This window comes from Gadus morhua, chromosome 21 (genome assembly GCF_902167405.1).
Source record: "Gadus morhua chromosome 21, gadMor3.0, whole genome shotgun sequence".
NCBI lineage: Eukaryota > Metazoa > Chordata > Actinopteri > Gadiformes > Gadidae > Gadus > Gadus morhua.
Window position 1 is genome coordinate 7,961,523 of NC_044068.1, and position 27,722 is coordinate 7,989,244.

General features: G+C 45.9%; 2 protein-coding genes across 5 annotated transcripts; both read left to right on the forward strand.

The window, feature by feature from the left end:
• The first annotated feature begins 466 nt into the window (after positions 1–466).
• Positions 467–16,881, forward strand: wdr26b (WD repeat domain 26b). Of its 2 annotated transcripts, none has more exons than XM_030344669.1 (14): positions 467–1,211; positions 3,244–3,343; positions 4,457–4,513; positions 5,594–5,730; positions 7,207–7,304; positions 7,484–7,685; positions 8,156–8,294; positions 8,852–8,992; positions 9,970–10,089; positions 12,712–12,857; positions 13,013–13,091; positions 13,337–13,466; positions 13,759–13,953; positions 14,313–16,881. In XM_030344669.1, the coding sequence occupies exons 1-14, from the start codon at positions 922–924 to the stop codon at positions 14,336–14,338; spliced, it is 1,860 nt and encodes a 619-aa protein (XP_030200529.1). In that variant the 5' UTR covers positions 467–921; the 3' UTR covers positions 14,339–16,881. The 2 variants fall into 2 exon arrangements, with proteins under 2 accessions (XP_030200529.1, XP_030200530.1); XM_030344670.1 differs by having other exon boundaries at positions 468–1,211; positions 7,484–7,640.
• A 1,818-nt stretch (positions 16,882–18,699) lies between these two features.
• Positions 18,700–27,518, forward strand: fez2b (fasciculation and elongation protein zeta 2b). Of its 3 annotated transcripts, XM_030345407.1 has the most exons (11): positions 18,700–19,150; positions 21,029–21,137; positions 21,797–21,913; positions 22,529–22,676; positions 23,468–23,595; positions 24,024–24,173; positions 25,314–25,394; positions 26,374–26,449; positions 26,561–26,626; positions 26,962–26,989; positions 27,404–27,518. In XM_030345407.1, the coding sequence occupies exons 1-10, from the start codon at positions 18,813–18,815 to the stop codon at positions 26,970–26,972; spliced, it is 1,224 nt and encodes a 407-aa protein (XP_030201267.1). In that variant the 5' UTR covers positions 18,700–18,812; the 3' UTR covers positions 26,973–26,989; positions 27,404–27,518. The 3 variants fall into 3 exon arrangements, with proteins under 3 accessions (XP_030201267.1, XP_030201266.1, XP_030201268.1); XM_030345406.1 differs by lacking the exon at positions 26,962–26,989 and having other exon boundaries at positions 18,703–19,150; XM_030345408.1 differs by lacking the exons at positions 25,314–25,394; positions 26,962–26,989 and having other exon boundaries at positions 18,710–19,150.
• The last annotated feature ends 204 nt before the right edge of the window (positions 27,519–27,722 follow it).

Consider the following 27,722-nt stretch of genomic DNA (forward strand, 5'->3'; position numbering starts at 1 on the left):
CTCGTAATCTCTGAATGGAGGACAGCAACAGAGATGATAAAATAAATGCACAGCGTGTTACATAGCTTTATGAATACGTTAAATAAATGACCAACATTGGTTACCTCCGTCTGACCAAGCATACGTTTTTTCTAACTCTAATCTTTAAAACAAATGATTGAGATTCGGATGAACCGAAATAAAACAAACATAAACCGGACAGTTTAAGCAACAAAAAAAACCTCTGAAATGTCCGTTATTCTAATGAATAGTTTAATCAGGTTTATGATTTCCAAATTCTGCGTGTGCAACATGCATGCAAAATGGCGAAAATAAAGTGAAAAACACGGCTGACTCTCATGCTGAGACAAAAATAAAATTAAGAGACATAGAAATTGTACGCTCCGTTATTAATTATGTTAAAACGAGTTTTGTGTGCAGCACTGTAACTCCTGGACGGTAACTCTACCCGGAAACATGGTAGTGTAGGAATTTCCGGTGACGTCAGCGCGTCAGGACTCCATTAGTGTTGCAGCTGTTTGGAGAATAACAACAAAACGGGGGCGACTGTCAGCGCTTTCGCACTTGTCAGTTCTTCGCAGTTCAATAGGGACGAGGTGTCGACAAACTGGGAGCTGAAACCTCCTTTCCCACCCGGAGCTTCGCCGGCTTCTAACCACGGCCGCTCTCGGTGAGGAAACTCTGGCCTCCGCTTCCTCCTCCTCCGACTCGGACACCGGCGGAGCGTCACCGCCCCCACGGAAGAAACACCGAGCCTCGGCGGCGGAGGGAGCAGGAGAGCCCGTGGCGTCAACAGTCGGAGCGGGCCTTCACGGTGTTGGACTCGGAATTGCTACTACTTCTTCTTCTCCCTCTCTCCATTCTCAAGCCACCTCAGCTATTCATTTTAATCGAAGTCTAGTCAGCAATCTCGGCATCAATATGCAGGCAAACGGAGCAGGACAAGAATCATCGGAGCTTTCCTGTCTTAATAGCGCACAAAACGGGGAGTCATCCTCGGGTAGTGGGACACACTCAAACGGTCTGCTGTCTAGCACAAATAACGGTAATGGTGTCGGTACCAGTAACGGGGCTTCTACAGGACCAGGCTCTGGGACCGTCTCGACGGTTTCTGGTTCTGACGCCTCGTCGAAGAAGAAGAAGCGACTCTCTCAAGCGGAGGAAGATGTCATCCGATTAATAGGACAACATCTCCACGGACTAGGGCTAAAGTAAGTTCACCAGATCCGCCAATTGAACGAAAAGCTTAAACCCATGTAAGCTTGTGGCGTATCCTCCCCCGATGTGTGTGTCGAGGGTTAAAACTGCGAGATGGCAGACCATCATCGTCCCAGAGCCATCACTGCTTTGGACAGACACAAACATGGGGGGATGGGTTAGCTGTGAGCTGTGTAGTTCAGAGAAGAAGGGGTCCATCTTGCACAATAACAGTGTTAGCTCTGTGGCTAACTTCACTAGCCTGCGTTCCAGTGTTGTATTTGTCTAACTGCACGTCTTAAAACATAGTGGGATGTCAACCATTGGACTGAACACGCATCCATCGTGCTCAGAACAAGGGGGAATGATCTGTAACAGGGTTGTTGTGTTTAATTTTTGACAGAAAGCCCAATTACAGCTTCTCGCAATCCATAGAATACACAACCCGAGAAAATAACTGTTGTTGCAGATCTGTAAACCACCAGTCTTGTATTGTGGCGAATACAATTAATTAATCAGCCGTGTACATATGATAAGATTTATGTACCGAGAACTGTTGGATTGTTGATTTCTACCCACATCCGCCACGGTCTCGGGTGTTTTCATCGTGGATGCACGGTCTTTAAATACCTGACAAACCATTCAGGGTCAGTCGTAGTTGCATTAACACACGGTTATGAAAACTGTCCGGAGTTATTTTCGGGTTCAAACCACGGATGTACTCTTTAAACCCATTTAGACTGTCATACGCCAGAACAACATCGCATAGATTTAACAGCTATTTATTGTTTATTTGCATGTTTTACCCGCACACATGTTTTTATCCATTTATTCACTAAATGAATGCATGTTGACAGTACACATACACTTAAACCACATAATGCCATTTCATATTATGACGGTAATGTATGGCATGTGCATTGTGTGTGCGAGTCATTCCTCTAGAAGACGGGTCGTTTCTCTCATTGGCGTAGTATACAGTTTCATGGCGGCCCAGGAATGCGCGTCAAAACCAGCTGTTTTAGATTAGAAACGGTGGGTTTCATTCTAATTATAGTATAGCATACACTGGACGAACCAAGCCTCTGCGAGAGATTTATTTCTAGTCTTCTGAGTTTGGATCGGCCACTGTCACCATAGGGACCCGAAAATACACCATTCGACTGCGAGACCTCTGCAGCTCTCGGCTAAGTTCACTGTCTTGTGTTAAGCCACCATTGCACGGCAGTATAAAGTAGAGACAAGAGCAGAGAATGAATGCCCTACTCTGAACACACGGCTGCTGTTGCTGCTGCGCCATTCCATTGCTACCTGCGGATGATGTCATTTTGCCAAACTGTCAGCAGCCCCTTCTTCTCCCAGTCGGAAATGGTCACAAGCATCAACTACCGTACAAAGCAGTTGAAGGGTTCTTTATTTATTGATTGATGTCTTGGCTATTAACTGCCAACGTTTAACAACACATTTCCTTTTCAATTCCACATGAGTTATTTCATTTTCAATGTAACCCTATCATTAGGCATGCCCAGATTCATAAAAAGGCTTACATTAAAAATGTTGCCTATCACCTTTACCAACAAGTGCACTGTAGAATAATGGATTGCAGTAATATCTTAACTCTGTAGTTAGATGTAGCCTTAAGCTGTGAAGTAAGCTGTTAGGAACAAACAAAAGCACACATTAAATTATGTATTTCACCATTTTAATAACACTTTTAGGGTCAAATATGCGGAGGCAATCAACATATTGTCAAAGAGATGCACATTACAAAACCCCATATCTTTTCCGGATACAATATATCCTCTTAAATTCCACAGGTATGGACATAGACAAAGTTAAAAGACTACATGCTAATCCAGCTCTAAATGGTAGTCTCTTAATCCAGCTCTGCCTTAGTTAAAATAAATGGTTGATGTACACGTCCCCTGGTGAATCTGTTGTTGACAATGTCTTTAAACGCGTTTTGAATTATTTCATCACCATTTCTCAGCCTCACCTCGCTGATGCAGTCACCTTTAAGGGTCTTCCTGTGTACTTCCTCTGCAGTCAAACGGTGGACCTGCTGATGCAGGAGTCGGGGTGCAGACTTGAACACTCCTCGGCCACCAAGTTCCGCAACCATGTCATGGAGGGGGACTGGGACAAGGTGTGTGTATGCGGGTGACCAGTGACACTCTTGTGTGGTCAGAGAGGCTGTTCATTTGAGCTTCAAGTCCATTTTGGCATTCATCGTCACTTTTATGTGTTGGGTGTAAGTCTCTCTGAATGCATAGGGAAGGGATTATAGGACAGTGGGCTTTTCGTAGCATCAAACCCAAGCAAACCATTGGATTATCTTTTCAGTATGGCGCCATTGGTAAAGAGCCAACATATACTGGCCTGCAGCCAGAGGCAGTCGTCGTCCATTTTGAAGGAGTAATAAAAAAAAACTAATTTACCCTGGAAGCTGGTTTCCATAGCGAGGCAATACCATAACCCTAGGTAATAACATTTCCCTCTATGACCCTTTTGACTGTGTAATTAATATCAAGGGTGGGTGGATGGAAAGCTATGGCTGGCTGATGGCAATACAAAGTTCTTATGGGCTGCAGTTAAAGCAGAATGCATCTTCTGTTGTGTTCTAGAGTTCACTAAATTCCCTCAGGTGGCTTTATACCCCAACAGGAACTAAACGTACTTGTCGGCGGTCGCTCATGTAATTGTTCCTGTGGTGAGCTGAAAGAGGGCTCCATTATTTTTAGAGTTAATCGTGAAAAGGCAACAGCGCCCTCACCATAGGCCTACTGAGGTTAATAGGTTAGTCGACGCCAAAGGCTCTGCAGTAAAAATAAGTCTTATATTGAACAATAACTGAGTGCCATTGCAATAAAAAACAGGTGTAGTAGTTGTTTGCACAACTTGCCTGTTAGGTCACTACCAAGCCTTAAGCTTCCCTCTTTGAAACTTGGCCTGACTTTTATTAGTAGTAGTAATTACATTAATGCATCTTTTTCGATTAATGGTCCTGTTCATGTAAACATTGTACGGTATGCAATCAACACTTGATTTGTGTCGGATTATTGTAATGTTTCGGGGATGGTCTGCTCCCGTTTTCCAATCTCCCATAGGTTCTAAAGCCATCTCATAAAATGGACGTTTATTTTGTTGTGTATACATTGTCATTTATCTTTCCTCCCCCCCTGTGCCTGCGTAGAAACTGCTGAGCTAACCATTTCTCTCTTTGTCCCTCTATCCCCTCGTCCTCTTTGTGTGGGACCAGGCTGAGAATGATCTCAACGAGTTGAGAGCACTGATGCATTCTCCCAATGCCATTGTGGTAAGCTTCCCCCCCCCTCTCTCTCTCTCTCCCTCTCTCTCTCCCTCTCTCTCTCTCTCTCTTTCTGTATCTATCTATGTCTCTCTCTCTTTCTGTATCTATCTGTCTCTCTCTCTCTCTTATGTCTTTGCCCGGGGAGGGTGGGGGGGGGGGGGGTGGATTGGTATTAGAACATCTGTCAAGCACAACAGGAAGGGTGGACGGTTCAAAACATACCAACAGTCACCCTTTTCTGGCTTTACAGGATCGATACTAATGCAAATAGGGCCCTCATGCGTGACCCCTTAATGACATGGCCATCAGATCATGGTGGGTGGCACGGATTCATTCCCCACACGTCCAGGGACCCTTACCCATCGAACACGTGCCACATCACCTTCATATATTTGCATGTTTAATGATTCTACCATATAGTTAGATTAAGGTTGTGACATTTTTGTAGAAGTTGTTAGAGGGACAGGTTTCAGTATTATTACAGAGGTGTATCATGGATCAATCATCATTTAGCGTTAAATTGATTTTGTATTCCATTCAGGGGTTGCCTTATCTTTTTACTTGCAGCTGATGTAAGTCCTAAAACGATTGCAGTAGTCATGTGATCGTTCTTTGCAAATAATCTGTAGGCCCAAACAGGTGTTTGTACGCGTGTGTGTGTGTGTCTGTTTGCGCTTATATCTGTCTTGTATTTGCCTCTATTGGGAAGTTTGCAAGCCTTCTCTCCGGGGCTGTGGCACGCACTGCGAGGTTCAGATAAGAAACGGTCCCTTTTGAATCCCTTAGATGTCTGCATGGAGCTGTAGCCACGAGTGATTCACACTCTATTATCAGTCGTCTCCATTATTATTGACCAAGCGTTCAGTTAGCATCGGAGGAGCACCTCTCCCAGTGCTTCAAAAAACATGCAGGGAAGCCTTAAAAAAAGGCATTTCAATTGAGGATAATTGTCTTTTTGATTGATAACTTCCATATTTATGGATGTAGGGCGGTCTTGGTCTCATTCCGTACTGCGTTTCTCTCCTTCCCTCCCTCCTCTCTGTCCCTTTCCCTCCCCTCCTCACCACCGGGGGGCGCTGCGTGCAGCGGATGAAGTTCCTGCTGTTGCAGCAAAAGTACCTGGAGTACCTGGAGGACGGCAAGGTGCTGGAGGCCCTGCAGGTGCTCCGCGGCGAGCTCACACCGCTAAAGTACAACACGGACCGCATCCACGTCCTCAGCGGGTACGCCACCACGTCCAACACCTCCTCCAACTGCTCCCGTTCCTGTCGCGCATCCATTCATACGGCTCTCGCGGGTGGCACAGCAAATCCACCTCGTCCTTCCCTATTCGCCAACATCTAGAGCAGTGGTTCCCAACCCTTCACTTGATATTGTCGTCGAAACCTTCCGCAAATCGCCTCGTATGTAAACGTATGTAAATATACACGCAGTGGCCGGGCAAAGGGTGCCAGTGTCACAACATTGCACAATTATTACTGCAGGTATTGTAATTGCAAATGCCTTTTCTTTTTTTTATTACTACAAATAAACCGTGTGTGTGTTCAGAATTACATGAATGAAAGATAAGTGCTTAACCCTTCGCTATATGATCTGTGTGTGTGTGTGTGTGTGTGTGTGTGTGTGTGTGTGTGGACCACTGCATGCACCTTTTGTGTAACGATAAGCTGCAACCCTTTTTGTGCCGGTCCTGTTCTCGAGGTCACCTTTGTCTTCACCGGGCTCCCCATGGAGTCTGCAGCAGAAATAGAGAGAACCAAATCTCCTTAATGAAAGCCTCTCCCTTACTCATCCATGCTAAACTGTCACTTAGCAGTTATTAACCGCTAAATGGCAGTTGATGGAATCACCCTGCACGGACTACCTCGAAGGAGACTCCTCACCTCGGATATCCACTTTTGGACGAGAATCTACTCGCACTGCACCTTTTTAATGGAGACTGCATTGAAGAATGTCTCCACCTTAATGCACCTTTTTGAAAGGAGTTCATTCAGAGGACGTACAATAGCAGAGAACATCCTGTTTTTTTCTTCCTCTTGTTTTATTGTACCGTCTGCTTCCTTCTGGTTTGTTCGTTGTGCAGTCGTAATGGAAAACAAACCACACTGGTTTGTTATGTCCCGACCAACGTGTGTGTGTGCGAACCTTAGCTCTGGAAATCATGGAAGTTATTATGATCTGGTCATTAGTTACGATCCAAATCCGTTTAGCACCTACCCAATCTCAAACTCAAAATGTCTTTCCAGATTAAATAAGCGATGGGAGTGGCTGACCTATTGATTTGTCAGCTGCTCATTCTTGCTAGCCTGACATCCATTTCGATAAGATCGCTCATTCCTCTCCTCTCTGATCTGCCTTTGATTCATCAACCAACTACCAGACCGGATACATGTCCTTGACACTTAATACTGAGTTCATTACTCGTAATCAGAAGTGCATCTGTTTGTAGTGGAGGATGATGTCATGGACGAAAGGCTGCATATGAGCAATGTGTTCCCTCTCAATTCTTAAAGCTACATGGCATGAGTTGGCTTGCTGTATTCCCATGGGTCATTTGTTCATAAAAGGACTTTGCTTTTGCCAAAGGCATCAAAGTCTGGAAATACTGTGTCTAGTTCAGATAGTTGACTAATAATAACAACAATTTCCTCAATCTTCATTAAAGCCTTCTCTCATCAAGGTTGTTGTTTGCATTTCAGGTACCTGATGTGCAGCCATGCAGAGGACCTGAGAGCCAAGGCAGAGTGGGAGGGAAAGGGCATTGCCTCTCGCAGCAGACTGCTGGACAAACTACAGAGTGAGAGAAACCATGCGACAAAAATAGAATAACCACATCTCTCCTGCAGAGAAACGTGTGTGATATGACTGAACGTTCGATAAACGTCGGGAACACCGGCGACTCCACCACCACTCATCCGTCTCTCGATGGCTCTCCCTCCCCGTCTTCCCCTCCTCGCTCTCTCTCTCCCACCTCAGCGTACCTGCCTCCCTCGGTGATGTTGCCCCCGCGGCGGATGCAGACGCTGCTCAGGCAGGCGGTGGAGCTCCAGAGGGACCGCTGCCTCTACCACAACACCAAGCTGGACAGCAGCCTGGACTCGGTCTCCCTCCTCCTGGACCACGTCTGCAGCCGGTCAGTAGCGCAAGGGGCTAGCATGTGCGCTACTACTGGCATGCGGTAATAGAACGACCAGCATTTGTAGCTTATGCTTTGACTAACATGCATGCCCATGCTCTGAGTAGCATTTGCTAATGCTATGACTAGCGGGCGCTGATGCTATGACTAGCATGTGTGCTGCTGTTAGGATTAGCATGCGCTAATGCCATGACTAGCATGTGTGCTAATGCTGTGACTAGCATGCGTGCTAATGCTACGACACGCATGTGTGCTTCTACTACTAAAAGAGCTAAGATAAGATGTGTTTTAATGGAGGGGAGGGGTATTTGCAAAGTATTGACATTTAACAGATCTGTATTTTGAAAGTAATTACTGTGAATGATATGTTTTCATGACCTCCAAAGTAAACATTTTATAAATGCTCATAACAGTTGTTAACAGTTGATAAGGGGTAAACTGGTCTTGCGTTGCATGTAATTGGTTGTGCCAAACCTCGGCCTCTTGTGACCACTAAACTCTCCTAATTGCAGGAAACAGTTCCCCTGCTACACGCAGCAGATCCTCACAGAGCACTGTAACGAAGTCTGGTTCTGCAAGTTCTCTCACGACGGCACCAAGCTGGCCACTGGCTCCAAAGACACCACTGTCATCGTTTGGCAAGTGGACCCGGTATGTACACACACACGAACACGAACACACACACACACACACACACACACACACACACACACACACACACACACACACACACACACACACACACACACACACACACACACACACACACACACACACACACACACACACACACACACACACACACACACAGAGACACACACACACACACACACACACACACACACACACACACACAGAGACACACACACAGAGAGAGAGACACAGACACAGAGTGAGTGAGTGTCCGACCCCGTTCAGTCATTTGTTTCAGACGTTGATAATTCTTACGCCATGCTCTCACCGGTCCCTTTGGTACGCTTCTTTTCATTCGAGCAGTAATTATAAATAAACACACGGTTCAACCGTTTAGTGGACGTCACAGTCAGTGGAAATTGACTCATTCATTTCTCAGTTTTGTCTTATTTTACGTGGTAAAAAAACAAGACAGAAATAAGTCTATATTGTGGTTCACATGACGGGCTTCAATTCAAGTATTTTTAGCCTTCCGTGTCAAAGAGTTTATCCCTGCACCCGTTTCCGTGCTCCAGGAGACGCACCAGCTGAAGCTGCTGCGGACCCTGGAGGGCCATGCCTACGGTGTCTCCTACCTAGCGTGGAGCCCAGACAACACCTACCTGATCGCCTGCGGACCCGACGACTGCTCCGAGCTCTGGCTCTGGAACATCCAGGTGCGTACACGCGCAGGGACACCGCCAGGCCCAGTGTATGCATCCTTACTCCCGCTACCTGTAGACGGGAAGACGCAGTATAATGTATACCAAGTGGACCAAGTATCTTGGATTCCATTCGACAATTGCACCCGTCTGGTCATCCACATAAATCAGGATTTTCCCTGCAGTTTCTCTTCTGTGTGTGTGTGTGTGTGTGTGTGTGTGTGTGTGTGTGTGTGTGTGTGTGTGTGTGTGTGTGTGTGTGTGTGTGTGTGTGTGTGTGTGTGTGTGTGTGTGTGTGTGTGTGTGTGTGTGTGTGTGTGTGTGTGTGAGAAATCATGGAACAACTCTTCTGTATCAAGGTATCGGGTCCAGGATGTGGTTATGTCGGGCTTTAAGCCTCCCTCAGTATAGTCTGTTAACCTGCCCCTCTGCACACACGCCGGAGAGAGCTGGGATAGTTCTGGAGGCACTCGGTTGGCTCTCTCCAGTGAGAATATTTCAAAATAGGTGAACAAGTGGCCGCTTGATCGGTGCACAGGCAAATCTCTGTGCACGACTCCGCGATAGTCTCTCTCCCCCATAGATATTCCATAAGCCGTGTACTCAACGACCCCGTCTCTCTTTCACTCCCTCTCCTGTCATTCACCCCTCCCCCGCCGTCCTCCTTTCATTCCTCTTATTTCCCGTCCCCATCCCCCACTTCTGCCCTCCTTACCCGCCTGCTTGTCTCTCTCTCTCTCTCTCTCTCTCTCTCGCTCTCGCTCTCGCTCTCGCTCTCTCTCTCTCTCTCTCTCTCTCTCTCTCTCTCTCTCTCTCTCTCTCTCTCTCTCTCTCTCTCTCTCTCTCTCTCTCTCTCTCTCTCTCTCTCTCTCTCTCTCTCTCTCTCTCTCTCTCTCTCTCTCTCTCTCTCTCTCTCTCTCTCTCTCTCTCTCTCTCTCTCTCTCTCTCTCTCTTCCCCCCCCCCCCCCTTCGCTCCGCCCCCTGGTGGCCAGACGGGGGAGTTGCGGACCAAGATGTCCCAGTCCCATGAAGACAGCCTGACCAGCGTCGCGTGGAACCCAGACGGCAAGCGCTTTGTCACAGGGGGACAGAGGGGGCAGTTCTACCAATGTGTGAGTACATGGTGCTATACTCTTTTAATCACAGGTCTGCATAGATTTTATAAATATAAGTTATAGCAGGTGTGTGTATATATAATAATGGATTGAATTTATATAGCGCTTTTCTAGACACTCAAAGACGCTTTACAGTGAAGTGGGAACCTCACTAACCACCACCTGTTTGTAGCACCCACTTGGGTGATGCACGGCAGCCAATCTGCGCCACAACGCTCACCACACACCAGCTTGAGGTGGAGAGTGAGGGAATTAATGATTCAGCCAATTATACAGGAGGATGATTAGGGGGCCAGATTGAATGAGCCTGGTTGGGCCAGGACAACGGGGGAAGCCACTACTCTTTGCGATCAGTGCCCTGCGATCTTTTACGACCTCAGTGAGTCAGGACCGCAGTTTTACGTCTCCTCCAAAGGACGGAATATACATTAAATGAAAAAACATGTTTTTTTTGCGTTTATATCGACATGGCAAATGTTTGTTATTGTTTGGTTTTCATAAGCCTTTCCTCACCTTTTTTTTGTTTGCACACTGATATCAACTAGAGATACTGAAACGCCATGAAGGGTCTGTGGGGGAGGGAGGTGAGAATAACAGGCCGTTGCCTTGAGGGGGGGGGGGGGGGGGGCTTGTTTTGACTGAGGCAGGCAGCTCACTGGGCCAACGGATCCTCCCAGATATTGATCAGGAATCTGTGAACCTCCTGAGCCCGTTTTCTGCTGCTGCTGCTGCTGTTGTTGTTGTTGTTGTTCTCTGAGGTCAATGAGGGGTGGCCTAGCTGTGATGTGCATGTTTCATGTAGGGATGCACCGAATATTCGACCACCGAAAATGTTCGGCCAAAAATGCCCCAAAACATAATTTTCGATTCCGGCTGAAGGCGTAAAAAGGCCAAAAAAAATACACCAAACATTTTTATTTTTGATTAAAAAAAAAATAATAATAATAATAAAGAAAAATGTTTTAATCATTTATTTAAAGGTAAATTGTTCTTAAATTCTTGCTATTAGGTCTGCTGGAATGTTGGAAAACGTTCAGTATTAAATAAATATTTTGCATCAAATTTGCAATCGATTTTTGTTTTATTGAAAAGCGAGACAAAGTTTATAAAGGACATTTTATTGTTTGATTTATGCAATGGTGAAAAATTAAAGCCAATTGAATGAAAAACGGCAAAAGCCACATTCGGTATTCGGTTTCGGCTTTCGTCCAACTGTTTCAGTATATTCGATTTCGGACAAAAAAAATCATTTCGGTGCATCCCTAGTTTCATGTCATGGAAATGGGTTCATTTTCAATGTATTCGTCAAAAGCAAAGTCTGTTTTTATGCTGCCTTTTGTGCTGAATTACATACGGAAGTCTTACGGGATCTATGTGTTTATCCTGTTTTAATTAACATATTTCTATTTGTGGTATGCATCGTGCCACTATTTATTCATGCATAATCAATGACTACCAAGGAAACTGGTCCTTAAATATGCCGGCTTTGCTGTAATACTACACTAAGGAGGGCTGAGTCCTCTGACATCATTTTCAGGCTTCTACTGATCGGGGGGGTGGGGGGAAGACCCTGTAAGAGTGTAGTGAGAAGACGTTTTATCCAATAAGCCCCAAGTAGGACGAGAACAAGTCAACCTGTACATTGGGTTATTTTGCAGTCGTTGTTCCCAATTGGTTGAAAGTGGAGTGTTTTTATGCACTTTTTGTGAGACTACGGGTGGCGCTGTTGCAGGCGGTCATTACTAACATGCTGTACATTCCAAGGTCAACCGAGACGTGCATGTGGTTATCTGGCATAGATAATCCTGTGTGTGGGGGCGGGGTGCAGAGTGGGGGTTGGAGTGTGTGTACTAACTAGGGTTGCGTGTGACCTCTACCGTTTAAATAATCAAACAGATGGCTAATTTGATGGGCTTATTAGGGCCAGGTTAAAATATTAGATTTTTTTCGATTAATTGCACATTTCTTTGTTAGGCGTTGATGCCTTTTTATGGACAGGTTAGTGAAGAGAGACCGGAAAGTGGGTTGAGAGGAGAGGGAATGACATGTGCTTCTGGATCAAGGGTGCAAACCTGGGTTGTTACAATTAGGGGGTTAGGCCGTCCAGCTGCCCTCTGCAATCGAATATGATATCATGTCATATTTAAGTTAATTGTATTCGCTGAAGGTTTTCGCCAAATGTTATTTGTAACACATTGAGTGTCGAGCTTAACTACAGAAACGCAATTATCAATTAAGGGCATGCATTTAAAATTCGATTTAAGTTCATGAAAGCATACAGTACTGTGAATAGTTTATTCCGTGCCTGATAAAGAATAGTGATATGGTGTAATACTTTTTGGGGTAAACTTTATCCAAAGAACATCAATAATGCCCATATTGTGTCAGAAGGTACACTTTTATGAATTATCCGGGGAGTATCTGTCACGGATATAAATGTTGATCTTATTAGTAGTATCAAATCGAATTGTATCTAAATCGAATAGAACCGTGTCCTTACCAATACCCAGCCCTGAATGTTATGCCACCGGCATGATTCTTGCAATTTCAGGTTTGTACCTTCGTGGTTGAATGACCTTATTACAGGATGCGTCCGCTGAATATGTGTACTGTGTGTAGGACCTGGACGGTAACCTGCTGGACTCCTGGGAAGGCGTGAGGGTACAGTGTCTGTGGTGTCTAGGCGACGGGAGGACGGTGTTGGCCTCGGACACCCACCAACGTATTCGCGGTTACAACTTTGAGGACCTCACCGACCGAAACATGTACGTGTGACTCACGTTGTGGTTGGTAGAAAACACGACTAGATGGGGGGGGGGGGGGGGGGGGTTTCCTTGTTTATAAACGGGTTGTATAAATGGGTCGTAATGCATTGTTTTGTTCATGTTTTAACCCATGTTTCTTTGTTTTTTTCCCACAGAGTACAGGAGGACCACCCGATAATGTCGTTTACTGTTTCAAAGAATGGAAGATTAGCTTTGTTAAATGTAGCAACTCAGGTGAGTCGAGTGTCATTAACATCCCCTACGCTAGATCTGTGCCGTTATAGTTATCCATGAAGCTCACCCTTTCTGCACTGGATAGGGAGTGCAAAAAATGTCTGATCTGATCATCTGATCAAGCTTATCAACCAACAAAAAAGGAAAAGAAAATTCAATTGATTATTTAAAATTAATTAAAAAAAATAAATAAATAATAAATTGCCTTTCTAATTGCTTTTTCTCCCCGACTATGTTTGCATCAGGGCGTCCACCTGTGGGACCTGCAGGACCGGGTACTGGTGAGGAAGTACCAGGGAGTCACCCAGGGCTTCTATACCATCCACTCCTGTTTCGGAGGACACAACGAAGACTTCATCGCCAGCGGCAGCGAAGGTGCGGCCGTCTCCTGAGACAACGCCATAGCATGAATAATGAACAGTGGCTCCTCGTCCCGAGACCTTTAATGCATGCAGCGCAGGCGCCTTCCTTGTCTACGCTCTTTTTAGTTTTAGTTATGTTACGAAGTTACCACCTGGATGATCCTAATATGTGGATTGCGTATGTTTTCTCTAGGAAAAGAATATGCATTATATTCATAGCAAAATAATCATGGCTTGGTTTATATTTGAGCTTGTCTAAAGTTTTTCTTAGCCTGTCCCGTTGACCCCGTCCTGTCCCCGCCCAGACCACAAGGTGTACATCTGGCACCGTCGCAGCGAGCTGCCCATCGCCGAGCTGACGGGCCACACGCGCACCGTCAACTGCGTGAGCTGGAACCCCGCCATCCCGGGGCTCATGGCGTCCGCCTCGGACGACGGTACGGTGCGCATCTGGGGGCCGGCGCCATTCCTCGAAACGCAGGAGCCCGACGGACCGAACGGTAACGGCACTAGGTGTTTCTCCAGTGACAGTTGGGTGGAGTGAAGGCTCCCCGTCGGTCATTCTGTTTATCCTCCGTTTTAATATCCTAGTTGGCAAAGTTGTATTTGTGTCATGGCACGGTATTAAACCCCTCATGTAAAAATTGGCTTGCATAGTGTTCTTCTATTATTGTTTCCCAGCATATATTTATTTATGCATTTTGTACTTTTGCACATTTATGCTTGTTTTTAACTCTTATTCTATTTGTAACATGGTTTTTGCTGCTGCTTGATGTGCAATTTCCTGAGGGAACCTTCACGAGGGATTAATAAAGTTCCTATGTACCCAACTAATCAAGTACTTTTTGATCCTCCCTAGAAAACTGCAGTACCATGGATAGTTGATGGTGACTGAAAGTACAACAGCTGTCGTCTCTCAAAACTAAAACCACAAGTCCACGACGAAATAGCCGGGCCATTGACTTCCAACCGCAACCAGAAGAATAACGACCACACACAAGTCACCGACAACAAACAAACAACCACCTGAGAGCAAATAAAAAAAGGCGAGAGGAAAAATTCAAACTGCCTCATGTTCCGACCCAGACGAAAACTGTGGAGGTGGCGGGAATGAAAAAAAGGCACTCAGCAAACATCCAGGTCTTCATCCAAACCCCTGATTGTTAGCCAGAGATTTGGAAAGCAAGTCGCTCCCCGGAGGCTACCACCACCCACCCCACCACAGCCTCCCCTTCACAAGCCCCCAGGCGTCCAAAAGTCTCTTGCGAGAGCCGCCTCCACCTCCGACGAGGAACCCAACATCGTGCTGCCCATCCTCCCTGGTCTCCCTCAAAGACAGACACTGCAGACTCGGCGTATAATCTTCGGACGAAGTCTGTCTGCCTTTCTATCCCTCACATATATATATATATATATCGATACATATATGTATATGTGTGTGCGTGTATATATGTGTGCGTGTGTGTGTATACATGGAGACCGGCATGGGGGTGTTCTGGGGTGGATGGTGTACAGGGGGGTATAGCAACTCTTCTGTATGTATGTGTTTTATCTTCTTGCTCTTCTTACTCTAAGCTATATTCTTGGCACTCGAGTCGTTGGACGAAGGCTACAAAAAAAAAATCTTTAAAAAAACACTGGTCAACCAACCGACAAAAGAAGACACAAAAAAAAGATTATGCTCGATGTTGAATTTGTTTTTCTTGATGATCCCGGCGTTATTCCCCTTTTAAGAGGTGACTCTTGGCTTGGAGTAGAGAGCGTGGCCATTGAAAGCTTTAGTGTGAAGAATACACTGTCCCTTGGTTTCTTTCATTTAGGACAAAGTTGCTTGGGGTTCTATTTTAGTTATTTTTTCCATTCCCGTAATTATACAATCTGAACCAGAAGTATCTGTGGTGTTGTCTGTAGGATGAAGCCCCCACCCAATCATCACACAGTTGAGCTAGCTATCGCACATCTCCCCCCTCCCCTGCAAGAGAAGATGTAACCAAGAGGGACTTTAGTTGCATATCATTGGCGAGGAGACCGTTAACTGCAAAACCAGGGCTTTGCTTTACCGCCATTTTCTATAACCTCTGTCTAAGAGACACGCTCGCAGACACAAAAGAGCATTAGAAACCCCTCTCTTTGCACACTAATGACTACACTTGGCGTGTGTGTGTGTGTGTGTGTGTGTGTATGTATGTATGTATGTGTATGAGGGCAGGCGCATGTATACCTGCATCAGTGTGGGTGTGCTGTTTGTATTTGTGTGTATGTTTGTTTTGTAAGCCCGTGCTAAACTTACACCAGCAGAAGAAACTTGCTCTCTCTCTCCCCCCCCCTCCCTCACCCCAAACCCCCACTGCTGCCCCTTAAATCCACCAGTTAATATTGTAAAAGGCTTTTAAATCAACTCTTAAGTTATCCAAAGCCCCATAGCGACCTCTATCTGTGGAACTAATGAAAACTTGAGAGCCATTTTGTAAAAACATATTTTGCTTTTTGCTTTTTTAATCTGGGGCTTTTCTTTTACATTGAATCTGTTTTATATATAAATATATATAAATATATTTCTCCTTACCACACATCCTTCCAATGATGGTTTGTTGGCATTGGCAGTCTTACTTTGAAGGGGGTAACCCGGGTGGAGTTGAAGGTGTATTCTGACCTTTTTGATTCATTCTTTTCGCCATCAGTTGTTACCGGGCGCGTTATGAGTAAAGGTTGATTTCAAAGATGTTCATGATTGTAATCACTGAAGGGTCATGGTTTAGAGGCAGCAATAACCGGAAAAGCTACAAGCCCAGGGACAGTGCTTGGGGAATGTTCCTAATTTAGCGAGACACAAACCTGACTGCCTTCCTCGTCACACATTTGCACAAACACCTTCAGTACGTTCAACCCTCCTCCGTTCCCCCATTGCACTTTGACTGGTCTTTTGCTTTTCTCTTGAGACGAAGACCGGAATCTATTTGGTTCTATTCTATCAAGACTCCTCCCAAGTTTGAAAACTAAAACGTTTTGTTAATGTTTACCAACCCTGAGGAGAAAACCCCCGAAGAGTTTAATTCCTTGTTTTGCCCTCAATGTGACCTGACACGGGGGTGGAATATAATATTGTACATGACACATCAGGGAACACAAACCCACAAAGCATAACAGCCTCATTTTGAGGCTGCCACACATTTCGGGGGCTTGGAAGGATAACTAAAGACCCCTCACACACACCCACCAAGTTGTTCAGTGGCCACAGCATCATTCAAGGTTTTCTTCCCGTTTTCAGATATGACTATTTGATACAGACTGATAAAAAGGTTTAAAACAATGCTTTTCTGTCTGTTTTTATTGAACTTTTTGTTACTTTACGTTTTGTTCTCATATATAATTTTTTTTTGGTTGACCGCTATCCCTGTATGATTATATTAAAATATAACTAGACTTTCGGAGTCCTTTTTATTTTTAAATCCTCCTAGTTACTCTTACTTTTTTCCTTTTGGACTTATTTTAATATATCTACCACTACTAATAAAAATCAATATGCACCGTTTTATACCTGTCCCAATAGGAGTATGGGTCTTGGGAAATCTGTTGCCTAGGAGTATGACTATTTTCAGGTTCCAACTATCCACCCCTCGCCTTTAAAAGAGATACCTTCATGTGAAACTCTTCTTCTTCGCATGTTTCTGTTGAATTATAGCTCTCTTTCTGGTGCGTGTGTGTGAGTGTGTGCCAGCTTTTACTTGGCAGTTGCTAGTCGTCCACCTGTTATCCAAACCAAACTCATGAGGCTTATATACACCGTGGGCTTTCCGTCTGGTGTTCGTGGGTCAATCGTCTTGAAACTCAACGGTCTCCGATTTCCGTTTGAACTGCTGGACCTGCGGACAGGCTTGCATCTCTTCCTCCACGCCGATGGGAAATTTCAGAAGATCTGCTGGTGGCATACTCTGTGTCTGTATGCAATTTGGTGTCTATTCCGTTATTTTGTGGGGTTTTAATCAGGGGAGTTGCTCCTTATTCTAAAATGTCTTATCCCCTTCTTGGGTCAGTAAAGTGGTCATGGAGGAATATTGAGGGCTAAACTAGCATCTCTGGGCAGTAATTTGGTTTTGGGTGGGAGAGATGTGTGGGTTTGAGTTGTACGTGTTATTTACAAAAGTGATTGTACTGTTTTGTATCATTGTGTAGAAGAAGTGTTATGTATGCATATTTTCAATAAAGATTTCAGGGTTTTGAAAAAATAATGTTGATGACCCAACTCAAGGGTCAGAAGTTTTTCTCGGCTTCTAGTGCCATATCTGGTAGCCTAGGCTACATTTTAAGTAATATTCACGTGCCTCTCTTATGAGAGTCCTGTCCATCAAGGCAATGTCAGCAGTGTTTGATAATCTTGAGTGTTCAAACACTGCTGTTGACAAACCTCAGCCAGGACTGGCTAAGATTTCCTATGTACCTAAGCCACACATACACTAATTTATTCTCTGAAAATAGGCAATCGTTTATGAAACTGTTCAGACCACTGAGCAGGATAAATAGGGGGGGGGGGGGGGGGGCATAAAAAAAAACTTTAAAAATATATGAATACGAATTATTAGTTCAGTTGTCTTCTATTATGTAGACTATATATTTTCACTTTTATAAATTTAGTCTTTCAATTTGTCTTTCAAACTTTCATTTCATGTTTCAAGCATTATACAAATATAGCACTGCGTCTGTTTCAAAGATGACTGGGACAGAAAAATAGTTTTTCATTTTTGACAGCAAAAGGACAGCCCCTTCAAACAAAGCTACCAATGTCTGGTCAGAGGAGGCGGCATTGGATGAGGTAGTGGAGAAGGAGTGATGTTTGATCAGAATTTCCAATGTGTACTAATCACTTATGAACCATATGCAAAATTGCATGAAACTTTTTAAAGATTCAAAAGTAATTCTGTGGGTCAAAGTTATGGGTCGCTCTGTGCTGGAAAATAGTTTAAGTTAAAACAGGGGAGCGGTTAAACAATCTTCAGATATCCATCTAAAAGCAATCACAGTCCAGAGTAGGTTGGTTATAGCCTAATGTTTTGTATTGGCCCAGCGGAATTCCGGTCTCTAGTTTCAGTCTTTTTGCTATATCAATAATTGTAGATGGCCGTCTTTCGAAATTGCACGGTAATACCTCATCATCCACACAGAACCAGATAACATATGGGCATGAGAGAGGACATGTTGGTTTGTTTTGCACCAGCGAGTGGGAGGAGCGTCGTCACTGACGTCCCGTTTAGCCTCGCCCCCTCTGTTTGCTCTCTCAACCCTGTTTTCTTTCGGAGTCCTCTCTTCGCTCTGGTGCCCCCTCAAAAAAAACTCTCCGTGGAAGAGCTGCAGGGCTGTATAGATGGCAAGCCCAGGTCCCACGGCAGTCATGGCGGCGCCGTTGGCTCACTTTGAAGAGGACTGGCAGGACTTCAACGAATTCCAGCCCTCCTCCTTCGAGGCGCCGAATGAACTGGATCAGGTGAACTCGAATGCGATCGAAGCGGCGTCGGGCCTCGACGCTCACGCCGACGCTGAGCACTGCTTCTCCGGGGAGTTCTGCGGCTTCGAGTCCATGGAAGACCTGGTCCAGGACTTCGACGCAAAGCTGAGCGTTTGCTTCCGAAACTACAACACGGCAACTGAACATATTGCGCCCATCAAGCCGATCACAGAGGAACATTTCCTGAAAGACGACGAGTAAGTATGTATGGTGTGCTGGAATTCAACTTTTTGACCGTACTGGCGTTTAAAAGGCGAGCCCCATAGCTCACGTTAGCCGGCTAGCAGTCTAGTCTAGCCTAGCTTTACTTCATGTGATTAATCAGAGTTGGGCAAACATCTCGTTGGCAAGCGACCAGCAGGACGTTCACGACCTCTTTAAACGCGATGCCCTCCATTGAGTGACCTATTTCTGAAAATAGAAGTATTATCTGATTGTATTTAATGGTGAAAACTCCCCAATTGTTGCACCTCTCCGGACAGTTTGAATCGTCCTTTGTATGGGAATGCCTTTGGTCGCAAGTCCACGTCTGTCATGTCAGAGAGAGTGGCGTTCTGTCATGTAACGTTTGGAGTGTTTTAGTGTTATGAAGTGAGGGAACGCTTCCCAGATTAGGTTTCTTTTTAAAAGTGACACTGTTACAATTTATTCACTATGGTTTATCATTTAAGCTGACGTGTATGTCAATGACGCCTACATATAAAAGCATGAATCACGCCCAACGCCAGTAACAACAACGTTGTCATGATATATCATTGCTATGTCCTCTTTATGAAGCTATCTATTTTGTTTTATGTTTTATTGGATTTCTGCGTTGCAGTGGTGATGTGGCTTAAAGTCCGACCCACCCATTTGCAGCCTGAGGGTATACTGTATATTACCAGTTGATCATTTATTTGATTAATGGTTTAATGGTTGATCAATTTGACAATTTATATGCTTTATAGGTTTCATAAATCCTTTGACTTGGTCTTCAGAAAGTGATGTATCATCAAAGTTGCACGATCTGAACTTGGCTAAATTTCAACCGCAAAGCCACCTTGTAGCCGTTTTCAGATGGGCGTGTCAATGTTATGTCAACACATGACCCCTCTGCCATCGTTGTGCATAAAATCGCAACAGATTAAACCATTATCCACACACGCTTTTATCTTTCGGGGGTTGAGACCCTGTTGCATATGCGGTGAAGAAAAGGACAGGGGGAGTTTTTAATAGGTCCCCTGTCGAAATGCTTTGCTAGCCCTTTTAGCCGGACGTGTTCGGGCTGTTAACTACCGTCCATCCAGCGACCCCATCGCTGGGTCCAAGGGCAAGGATGGCAAGAGTGTCTGCTTAATGTCAGTTTGGCAGAGAAGTGGGTGTGTGTCGCACTCTGTGCATATAGGGCAGAAAGGAGAAGTAGGTGTTGTTTTTTATAATGGGTGTCAGAGCTACACAAAGTATTAGGCGATGTCTATTCACAGTGGGGATGCATGTGTTGACATGCCAGGGACACTATGACATCACTTGAGGGGACAAACAAAACTTCCCCTCAATGATGCAGAGCTGACCTGACATAAGGGGGCACGGCACTCGAGCCCCGATCTGCTCCAAGCAACGGCGTGGGTCAGAAATAAAACTACAAAATCGTTGATGTCGCACTGCGTTCTCACACACTGAGACTGCCCAAACTCCCTGTGTTTTGCTTATTGTGCCAACATGCATCAGAAGAATGACAATGCAGAAAAACCATGACACCTCTCAAATCCAAAAATAAAGTGGTTTGCACACGGTGAGATTTCACCTCATGTATAATAATCATGTTATGATCGGTGGTGCTGAATAGCAAGGGTCTTAAGTCAGATCTCAGTCGACCAATGCTTCTCTACCCTGAATATGTTGGCTTGGGTTGAACAAAGCTGTAAGTAGGGGCTCGTGAGGCATGTGGGCTTCTGTGAGTGAGTGGGAGGCGGCGGAGTACACACCACCGCCGACTCATGCGTGTGCCAGCAATGCGAAGAGGGGGTAAAGGAAGCCGTCTGACTCACGCCTGTTGTTTTTTTTGTTGCATCTCTTGTTCTCTCTCTGTGGCCCAGGGTGTGGAACGCCCTGAGCTGTAACTATGGCAACGTGATGCCTGTGGACTGGAAGACCTCCCACACACGCTCCCTGCACCTGCCCACACTCAACCTCCGCCCGCACAAGGTACCATGCCCACAGACATCTCTCTGTCTCCGCCTCTGTCCAACTCTTTGTCTTTTACGTTCGATTGAATCTTGACCTGAAGTGACTTAGCCGCTTGCTAAACTCATTCATCCTGCATTAAGTGTGTGGAACAACCCGGATTGTTACAGCACCAGCAGAACTATTACGTTAATGGCATTACTATTACGGGGTTTCTTGGTACTGCTTGAGGCAGCAAGTGGTTATCGATTCTCCTCGTCCTGCCAAGGAGGAACTCATGTTCATCTTGTGCTCGGCAGTCTTGCCTTTTGTCCACTTCCTGTAAATAAGTTCTCTATTTGTAGTCCGTTCATCTTCATGCACTGAGTTCGATTGAATCTGATCTCTCTCTCTCTCTCTCTCTCTGTCTCTCTCTCTGTCTCTGTCTCTGTCTCTGTCTTTCGCTCTCTCTCTCTCTCTCTCTCTCTCTCTCTGTGTGTGTGTCTCGCTCTGTCTCTCGCTCTCTCTCTCTCTCTCTCTCTCTGTGTGTGTGTCTCGCTCTGTCTCTCGCTCTCTCTCTCTCTCTCTCTGTGTGTGTGTGTCTCGCTCTCTCTCTCTGGGTCTGGTTCTCGGTCTCTCTCTCTCTCCCCTCTCTCTCTCTCCCCTCTCTCTCTCTCTCTCTCTGGGTCTCGGTCGGCCAGGCGCTGGACAACCAGTCCCTGGACCTCTCTGACGACGAGGAGCTGCGGGAGCAGATGGACATGCACTCCATCATCGTCTCATGCGTTAACAACGAGCCCCTGTTCACCGCAGAGCAGGTGAGGTACACACACACACACAGACACACACACACACACACACACACACACACACACACACACACACACACACACACACACACACACACACACACACGCCTTAATGAATCATTCATGCACGTCACCTCATCACCTCCCGTGTATAAGAATGCAGCTTATGAATGCTCAAAATGTGCATGCGTCTGAATCGACTGTAAGTCGCATTGGATAAACGTGTCTGCTCAATGATGAATGTTAAAACGAGGGAGAAGGATCACAATTTAGTTGTTCGGTCGTCCATGTCTGTTTACTAATGCCCTCACTCAGGCATGACGAGGCACTCCAGCTCTCAGTCAAACTTTAGTCCCGGATTAAAAATAATGTGTCTAACAGTGTGGGGTGGCTAATCTTTCATTGTTCTTATTATGAACCAAGCGTTTTGCACTGCTTTTGCGCTAGAATATATATTTTGGTCGTTGTTTTGCTCATTTCTTTTCATTATGATAATTATTTTATTTTCTTGCGTTTCAAAGGCAAGACTTTGCATTAGCCTGGCTGACGGTATATTGACGTTGATTTAGGATTGAAGGCTTTTCTAATGTGTGTGCAAACTGTGCATTGTGGTGTCCCTCCCAGGTGATTGAGGAGATAGAGGAGATGATGCAGGAGTCTCCTGACCCGGAGGAGGACGGCAGCAGCATCACCTACCAGTCGGACCTCTCCAATCTCTCTGAGGACCTCCAGGCACTCAAACACTCCCAGTCCAACTCCAGCTACCAAGACCGTAAGACACACACCTGTGGGTGGGTGGGTGGGTGGGTGGGTGGGTGGGTGTGGGTGTGTGTGGGTGTGTCTGTGTTTGATGAACGTTGATCTTATGACGAACCATGATCTTGTGACTGATTGTCTTTTAATCACTTGGTGGAGGGTGTAAATGAGGCCTTTTACACCATATCCAATGTAGAGCTGGGACTTCACACTCATAGGAAGTAGGCAGGACTCTTATATAACTGTGTGTCAGATTAATTACTTTCCACTGCATGTGTTTGACACGTTATCTAATACCCACAATGCATATATGCCTGGGTATACAGCTTAACTTTTGGATTGAGAATAAAATAACCAGGGCATAACAACATATTCCCTTTGTCCTTTCCATTTCCAAAAACTGTATGGATCTAACCAATTTAAAAAAGAAAAGACACACAACAAACAGAACTTAAAGCGGAATCATTTGTTGTTGTAGCTGAATTCGACAGTAGAAAAGAGCGCAGAAGAGAGACTTGGAAACAACCAAAGTTCCCTCCCTCTATGTTTCTAGGCCATTGCATAGTATTTAATTTCTCGTACCTGTGTTTGCCCTGCAAGATTGATTCCCTGAACCAATCAGGGAATTGCTCATACAGGGGTCTGTGTGCACAGCGTGTCAACTCCAACAAATGCCTTTCAATCACTAATAGCTGAATGATGTCCAAGACATTTCGAACAAATCACACTCAAATAAAAGCTCTTACACCTCTAATAAGCCCTAGTTCGCCTCGCCCAATCAACCTCCCTCCGTCCCACCCCGCCCAGGGCTGCGGCAGCTGTCTGTGTGTGAGCTGACGGAGGCTCTGGAGGAGGTGGAGTCGGCCATCGGCCGCTACAGCGAGGAGCTCATCCAGGCCCTGGCCCTGAGGGACGAGCTGGACTACGAGAAGGAGGTAACCTCCCTCTTCTATTACGCCCCCGGGCGTCGCGACAACAAGTGCATTGGACCGACCTTGTGACTGATTCAAGCGTTTGCCAGCCATGGGCGGCCAGATTTGTAGAGGACGAGATGTGATGACTTGACGTTACTTTCTATTCTGTCTCGGGCTGTCTTTTACTTTTTTTTGCTCTCTAGCTCTCTATCGCTCCATCTCAAAATATGGGAAACACTTTGGATGCTTAGAAAAGCAATTTATAGTGCAATGATTAATTATTATGTGACCTCCAGTGTGTTCGCTTTTCTAGCGTTGCATAATTTTTAGCTAAGTGCACTTTTCACTGCAAGTACCACAAAGAGCGAAAGTCACCGACAAGCCAACAGCAAGACATGGTGTGCCTCTGGTTGACGTGTGTGCGTGTGCGTGTGCGCGTGCGAGCGCAGGTGAAGAACAGCTTCATCTCGCTGATCATCGACGTGCAGAACCGGCAGAAGGAGCAGCGCGAGCTGCTGCGCAAGAGGAGGAAGATCCGCAGCACCACCACCATCGGGCCCAACGGCCAGCGGACGGCCAGCACGCACGTACCGGGAACGGTGAGAACCCCGACCCCCCCCCCACCGCCCGCTCCCCTGACACAGACACCAGTGCCGTGTTCCAATACCCGTACTTCCATGAGTATACTTAAAGGAAGTACACTATCTGCACTATCCGTACTCACTTGAGTACGCTAATTTTTTCAGATGTGAGTGCTGTTCCAAATCGAGTACTCTGTGGTGCACTTACCGGAAATGATGATCACGACTGCCGCCGTGGCTCCTCCCCCGCAATAAACATCCCGCTTTGAACGGTGAACTCTTTACGCCTAGCAGCTATAAAAAGCTATAAAAACTATAAAAACTACAAAATGACTCTATTAATGCAGGCTATGTGGAAAATGCGCCGAATTTGGCTCAGCCTGGCTCCGCCTCTTCCGCTACGTAGCTAAGATGGCTGCCGTTGAGTACGGGGAGTGTCCTTCGATCCACACTTCACGATTAGCCCGTTTTGAGTACGGCATCCGGGTCCTTGAAGTATACTCCTTTTCGCCGGATCTGAATTGGAACGTACTCCGTACTCAAATTTTGGGTTGTAAGTACGGACAGTACGGGTATTGGAACACGGCCCAGGTTACAAAGACCCGCGCGGCGGTGAAGCCCATGCATGTGGCAGTAGGCGGATGGAATGAGTTTAGTGAAATATATGTTTTTGTGCATGTACACTAAGTGTAAACGCGTCACAGGTTTATAGGCAGGGTCCGACATGAACCGTTAGAGTCGAGTTGTGTTACCTGTCAGAGTGGAAAATGCATTTCTTATTTTTTATGTATATACTTATATCCGCCAAATGGTCAAATCATTCTGCCTTTTGCTGACGGCAGATCTTCCTTTGAGACCCTCTTTATGGGTGTGTGTAGTGGACCCCAAGCCGAGAGGTCGTGTGTGTGTGTGTGTGTGTGTGTGTGTGTGTGTGTGTGTGTGTGTGTGTGTGTGTGTGTGTGTGTGTGTGTGTGTGTGTGTGTGTGTGTGTGTGTGTGTGTGTGTGTGTGTGTGTGTGTGTGTGTCAAGACATTTTGGGTCTCCGTGCCAAGATGGCGTGGGGCTCTCTTTCTCTCTTGCCTCCTCCAAGTAGGAGTCTTTTCATTCTTTCTCTCTCTCTTTTACTCTTCTCCTTCCGCCGTGCTCTCTCGCCCGTAGCTCCTCACTCTGGAGGGATTGTCCACAGTCATTCAAAATGGCCTCCGTCAAACTTTCGGCGGGCCTGAAGGGGACAAGCAGGTGCCCCACCTTCCTCTTGCTCTGCGTATTTCCTCCAGCCTGCTTCTCTTTCTTTCTTTCTGCTTGTCCCCTCCTCCTCTTTTATTTATACACTCATGACTGTTTCTTTCCGCACAGCTACCCTTCTTTTTTCTTTGGATGCGTTTGTTTTTCCTTTCTATTTCAGTCGTCAAATTTATTTGGCTCCGTTTGTTTTTGAATGCTTTTAACAAGGGATCGCCTTGACTTTACTTTTTGCTGCCGTCATCTCCAGTCATCTTACTTTTCATTGTTTATGTTTTGGTGCACCAGTTGCAAGGCTGTTGACCTTCCATTTGAATTGCATGAATAGCAGTGCATGAAAGAAAACAATGTATAACAAATAAAAATTATTGTTTCATGATCATTAAAACAGATTGAATGTTTAAGATCATACCATTATCATTGTCCTTAAAACTTTCATATGATTTATTATTTTTCTTTTGTCTTCCACTCTCTCTGTTCTGTTTACTCACTATTTACTTTATTCTCCCTCTCCCTCTCCTTGTCTCTTTCTCTGTCTGTCTCTGTCTGTGTCTCTCTCTCTCCGTCTCTCTCTGTGTCTATCTCTCTGTCTGTGTCTCTCTGTCTCTGTCTCTCTCTGTGTCTATCTCTCTGTCTGTGTCTCTCTGTCTCTCTCCGTGTCTATCTCTCTGTCTGTGTCTCTCTCTGTCTCTGTCTCTCTCCGTCTCTGTCTCTCTCCGTGTCTGTCTCTCTGTCTGTGTCTCTCTCTCTCCGTGTCTATCTCTCTGTCTCCGTCTCTGTCTCTCTCTCTCCGTGTCTGTCTCTCTGTCTGTGTCTCTCTGTTTCTCTCCGTGTCTATCTCTGTCTCCGTCTCTCTCTCTGTCTCTCTCTCTCTCCGTGTCTGTCACTCTGTCTCTGTCTCTGTGTCTGTCTCTGTCTCTCTCTCTCTCCGTGTCTGTCTCTCTCTCTCTGTGTCGGTCTGTGTTCTCTGCCCTAGTATCTGACCACCGTGATCCCCTATGAGAAGAAGGCCGGCTCCCCCTCCGTGGAGGACCTCCAGATCCTCACCAAAAGTATGTGACCGCCTTCCCCTCTGTCCCCGTGACCTCCTCCTTCTATCCTCCAGACCTCTGCATCACGATGGCTCCTTCACTAACGCTTCATGCCATGTCTCTGCCCCTCAGTTCTCCAAGCCATGAGGGACGACAGTGAGAAGGTGCCCAGCCTCCTAACAGATTACATCCTCAAAGGTGAAACCCCCTCCCCTCCCCTAATCTCCTGACCACAGCCTTGTAACCTCGACTCGTGTAGAAGAGCCATGTCGTACTACCATAGCATGTACTGTAAATAACACTGCCCTCTAGTGGTTCAACATAATAGACCAATGTTCACTGATGATTATGTCTGGGTTATTTCTGGTGACCAAGCTTTTTCTGGGCAAGGGTCGTGCTAAATAAAAGCACAGCGGAATACACTCGCTCAATGAGGAGAACGACGTTCAAATTGGCACCTCTTTGGCCAGCCTTTCCTCTTTTTGACGCGTGCCTTCCTTGTGTCTCGTTCTGCTGCGTCATCCTTTTGCTAGCTCTGGTGTGAGCACGGGGGAGATGAAGGTTTGTAAAGGCACCGATGCATCAAAAAAAGTCTTTGCACTCATGCTTCATAACCCTTTTTTTTTGTCTGTTCCTCTTTTATTTTGTCTGGCGTGGTATATCACTTTTTTTTTTTCTTCCTGCGGAAAACTCTCGCTATTTAGTGCATCATGTGACGTTCCTTGCTTGTGGTTCGTACAGCTACAAATACTCAGAGGTGTGTGTGTGTGTGTGTGTGTGTGTGTGTGCGAGCCAGGGCTTATGTTTCCTAGCTACGCGTACTAGAAGCTGGATATTATGCACTCAACTCATTTACCTCTCATCCACTCTGACCTCCCCTCATGGTAACGTTAGTGCCCCCTAGTGGGCGCCACACCTCAATGTACCCACAACCGCCTCGCCTAACCGCCCTCTGTTCTGCTGTTGTGTTCACAGTCCTGTGTCCAACCTGAAGCCCAAGGGGAGGAGCCAACCGTTTCCAGAAACCTTCAGGTCATCACCTCAGAGACTGTCTTAAACGATGCCTTCCTCAACCCCCCCCCCCCCCCCCCCCCCCCCCCCCCCCCCCCCCCCCCCCCGCCCTTCCAAATATGAACTTTACTCCTTCTTTATTTGTCTTACGTGGCCATATTTTTGTTGGGTCAAATTACATTTTATCCGCCGATTAGACCTGTGGTCTGTCGGTTTCACCTCACGTGTAACCTCAGTCTCACACACATCGTTGTGTTGTCGTTTACTTTATGTTTAGGTTTTT

What these genes read in the sequence shown, in the direction of transcription:
- wdr26b (XM_030344669.1), top strand. Translation starts at nt 922, where the DNA reads ATGCAGGCAAACGGAGCAGGACAAGAATCATCGGAGCTTTCCTGTCTT. An exon ending in CGCATCCACGTCCTCAGCGG is followed by an intron (nt 5,731 to 7,206) that starts GTACGCCACCAC and finishes TTTGCATTTCAG; the next exon opens with GTACCTGATGTGCAGCCATG. An exon ending in TGTTAAATGTAGCAACTCAG is followed by an intron (nt 13,092 to 13,336) that starts GTGAGTCGAGTG and finishes TGTTTGCATCAG; the next exon opens with GGCGTCCACCTGTGGGACCT.
- fez2b (XM_030345406.1), top strand. Translation starts at nt 18,813, where the DNA reads ATGGCAAGCCCAGGTCCCACGGCAGTCATGGCGGCGCCGTTGGCTCAC. An exon ending in CAACTCCAGCTACCAAGACC is followed by an intron (nt 22,677 to 23,467) that starts GTAAGACACACA and finishes CACCCCGCCCAG; the next exon opens with GGCTGCGGCAGCTGTCTGTG. An exon ending in GGCCTGAAGGGGACAAGCAG is followed by an intron (nt 25,395 to 26,373) that starts GTGCCCCACCTT and finishes TCTCTGCCCTAG; the next exon opens with TATCTGACCACCGTGATCCC.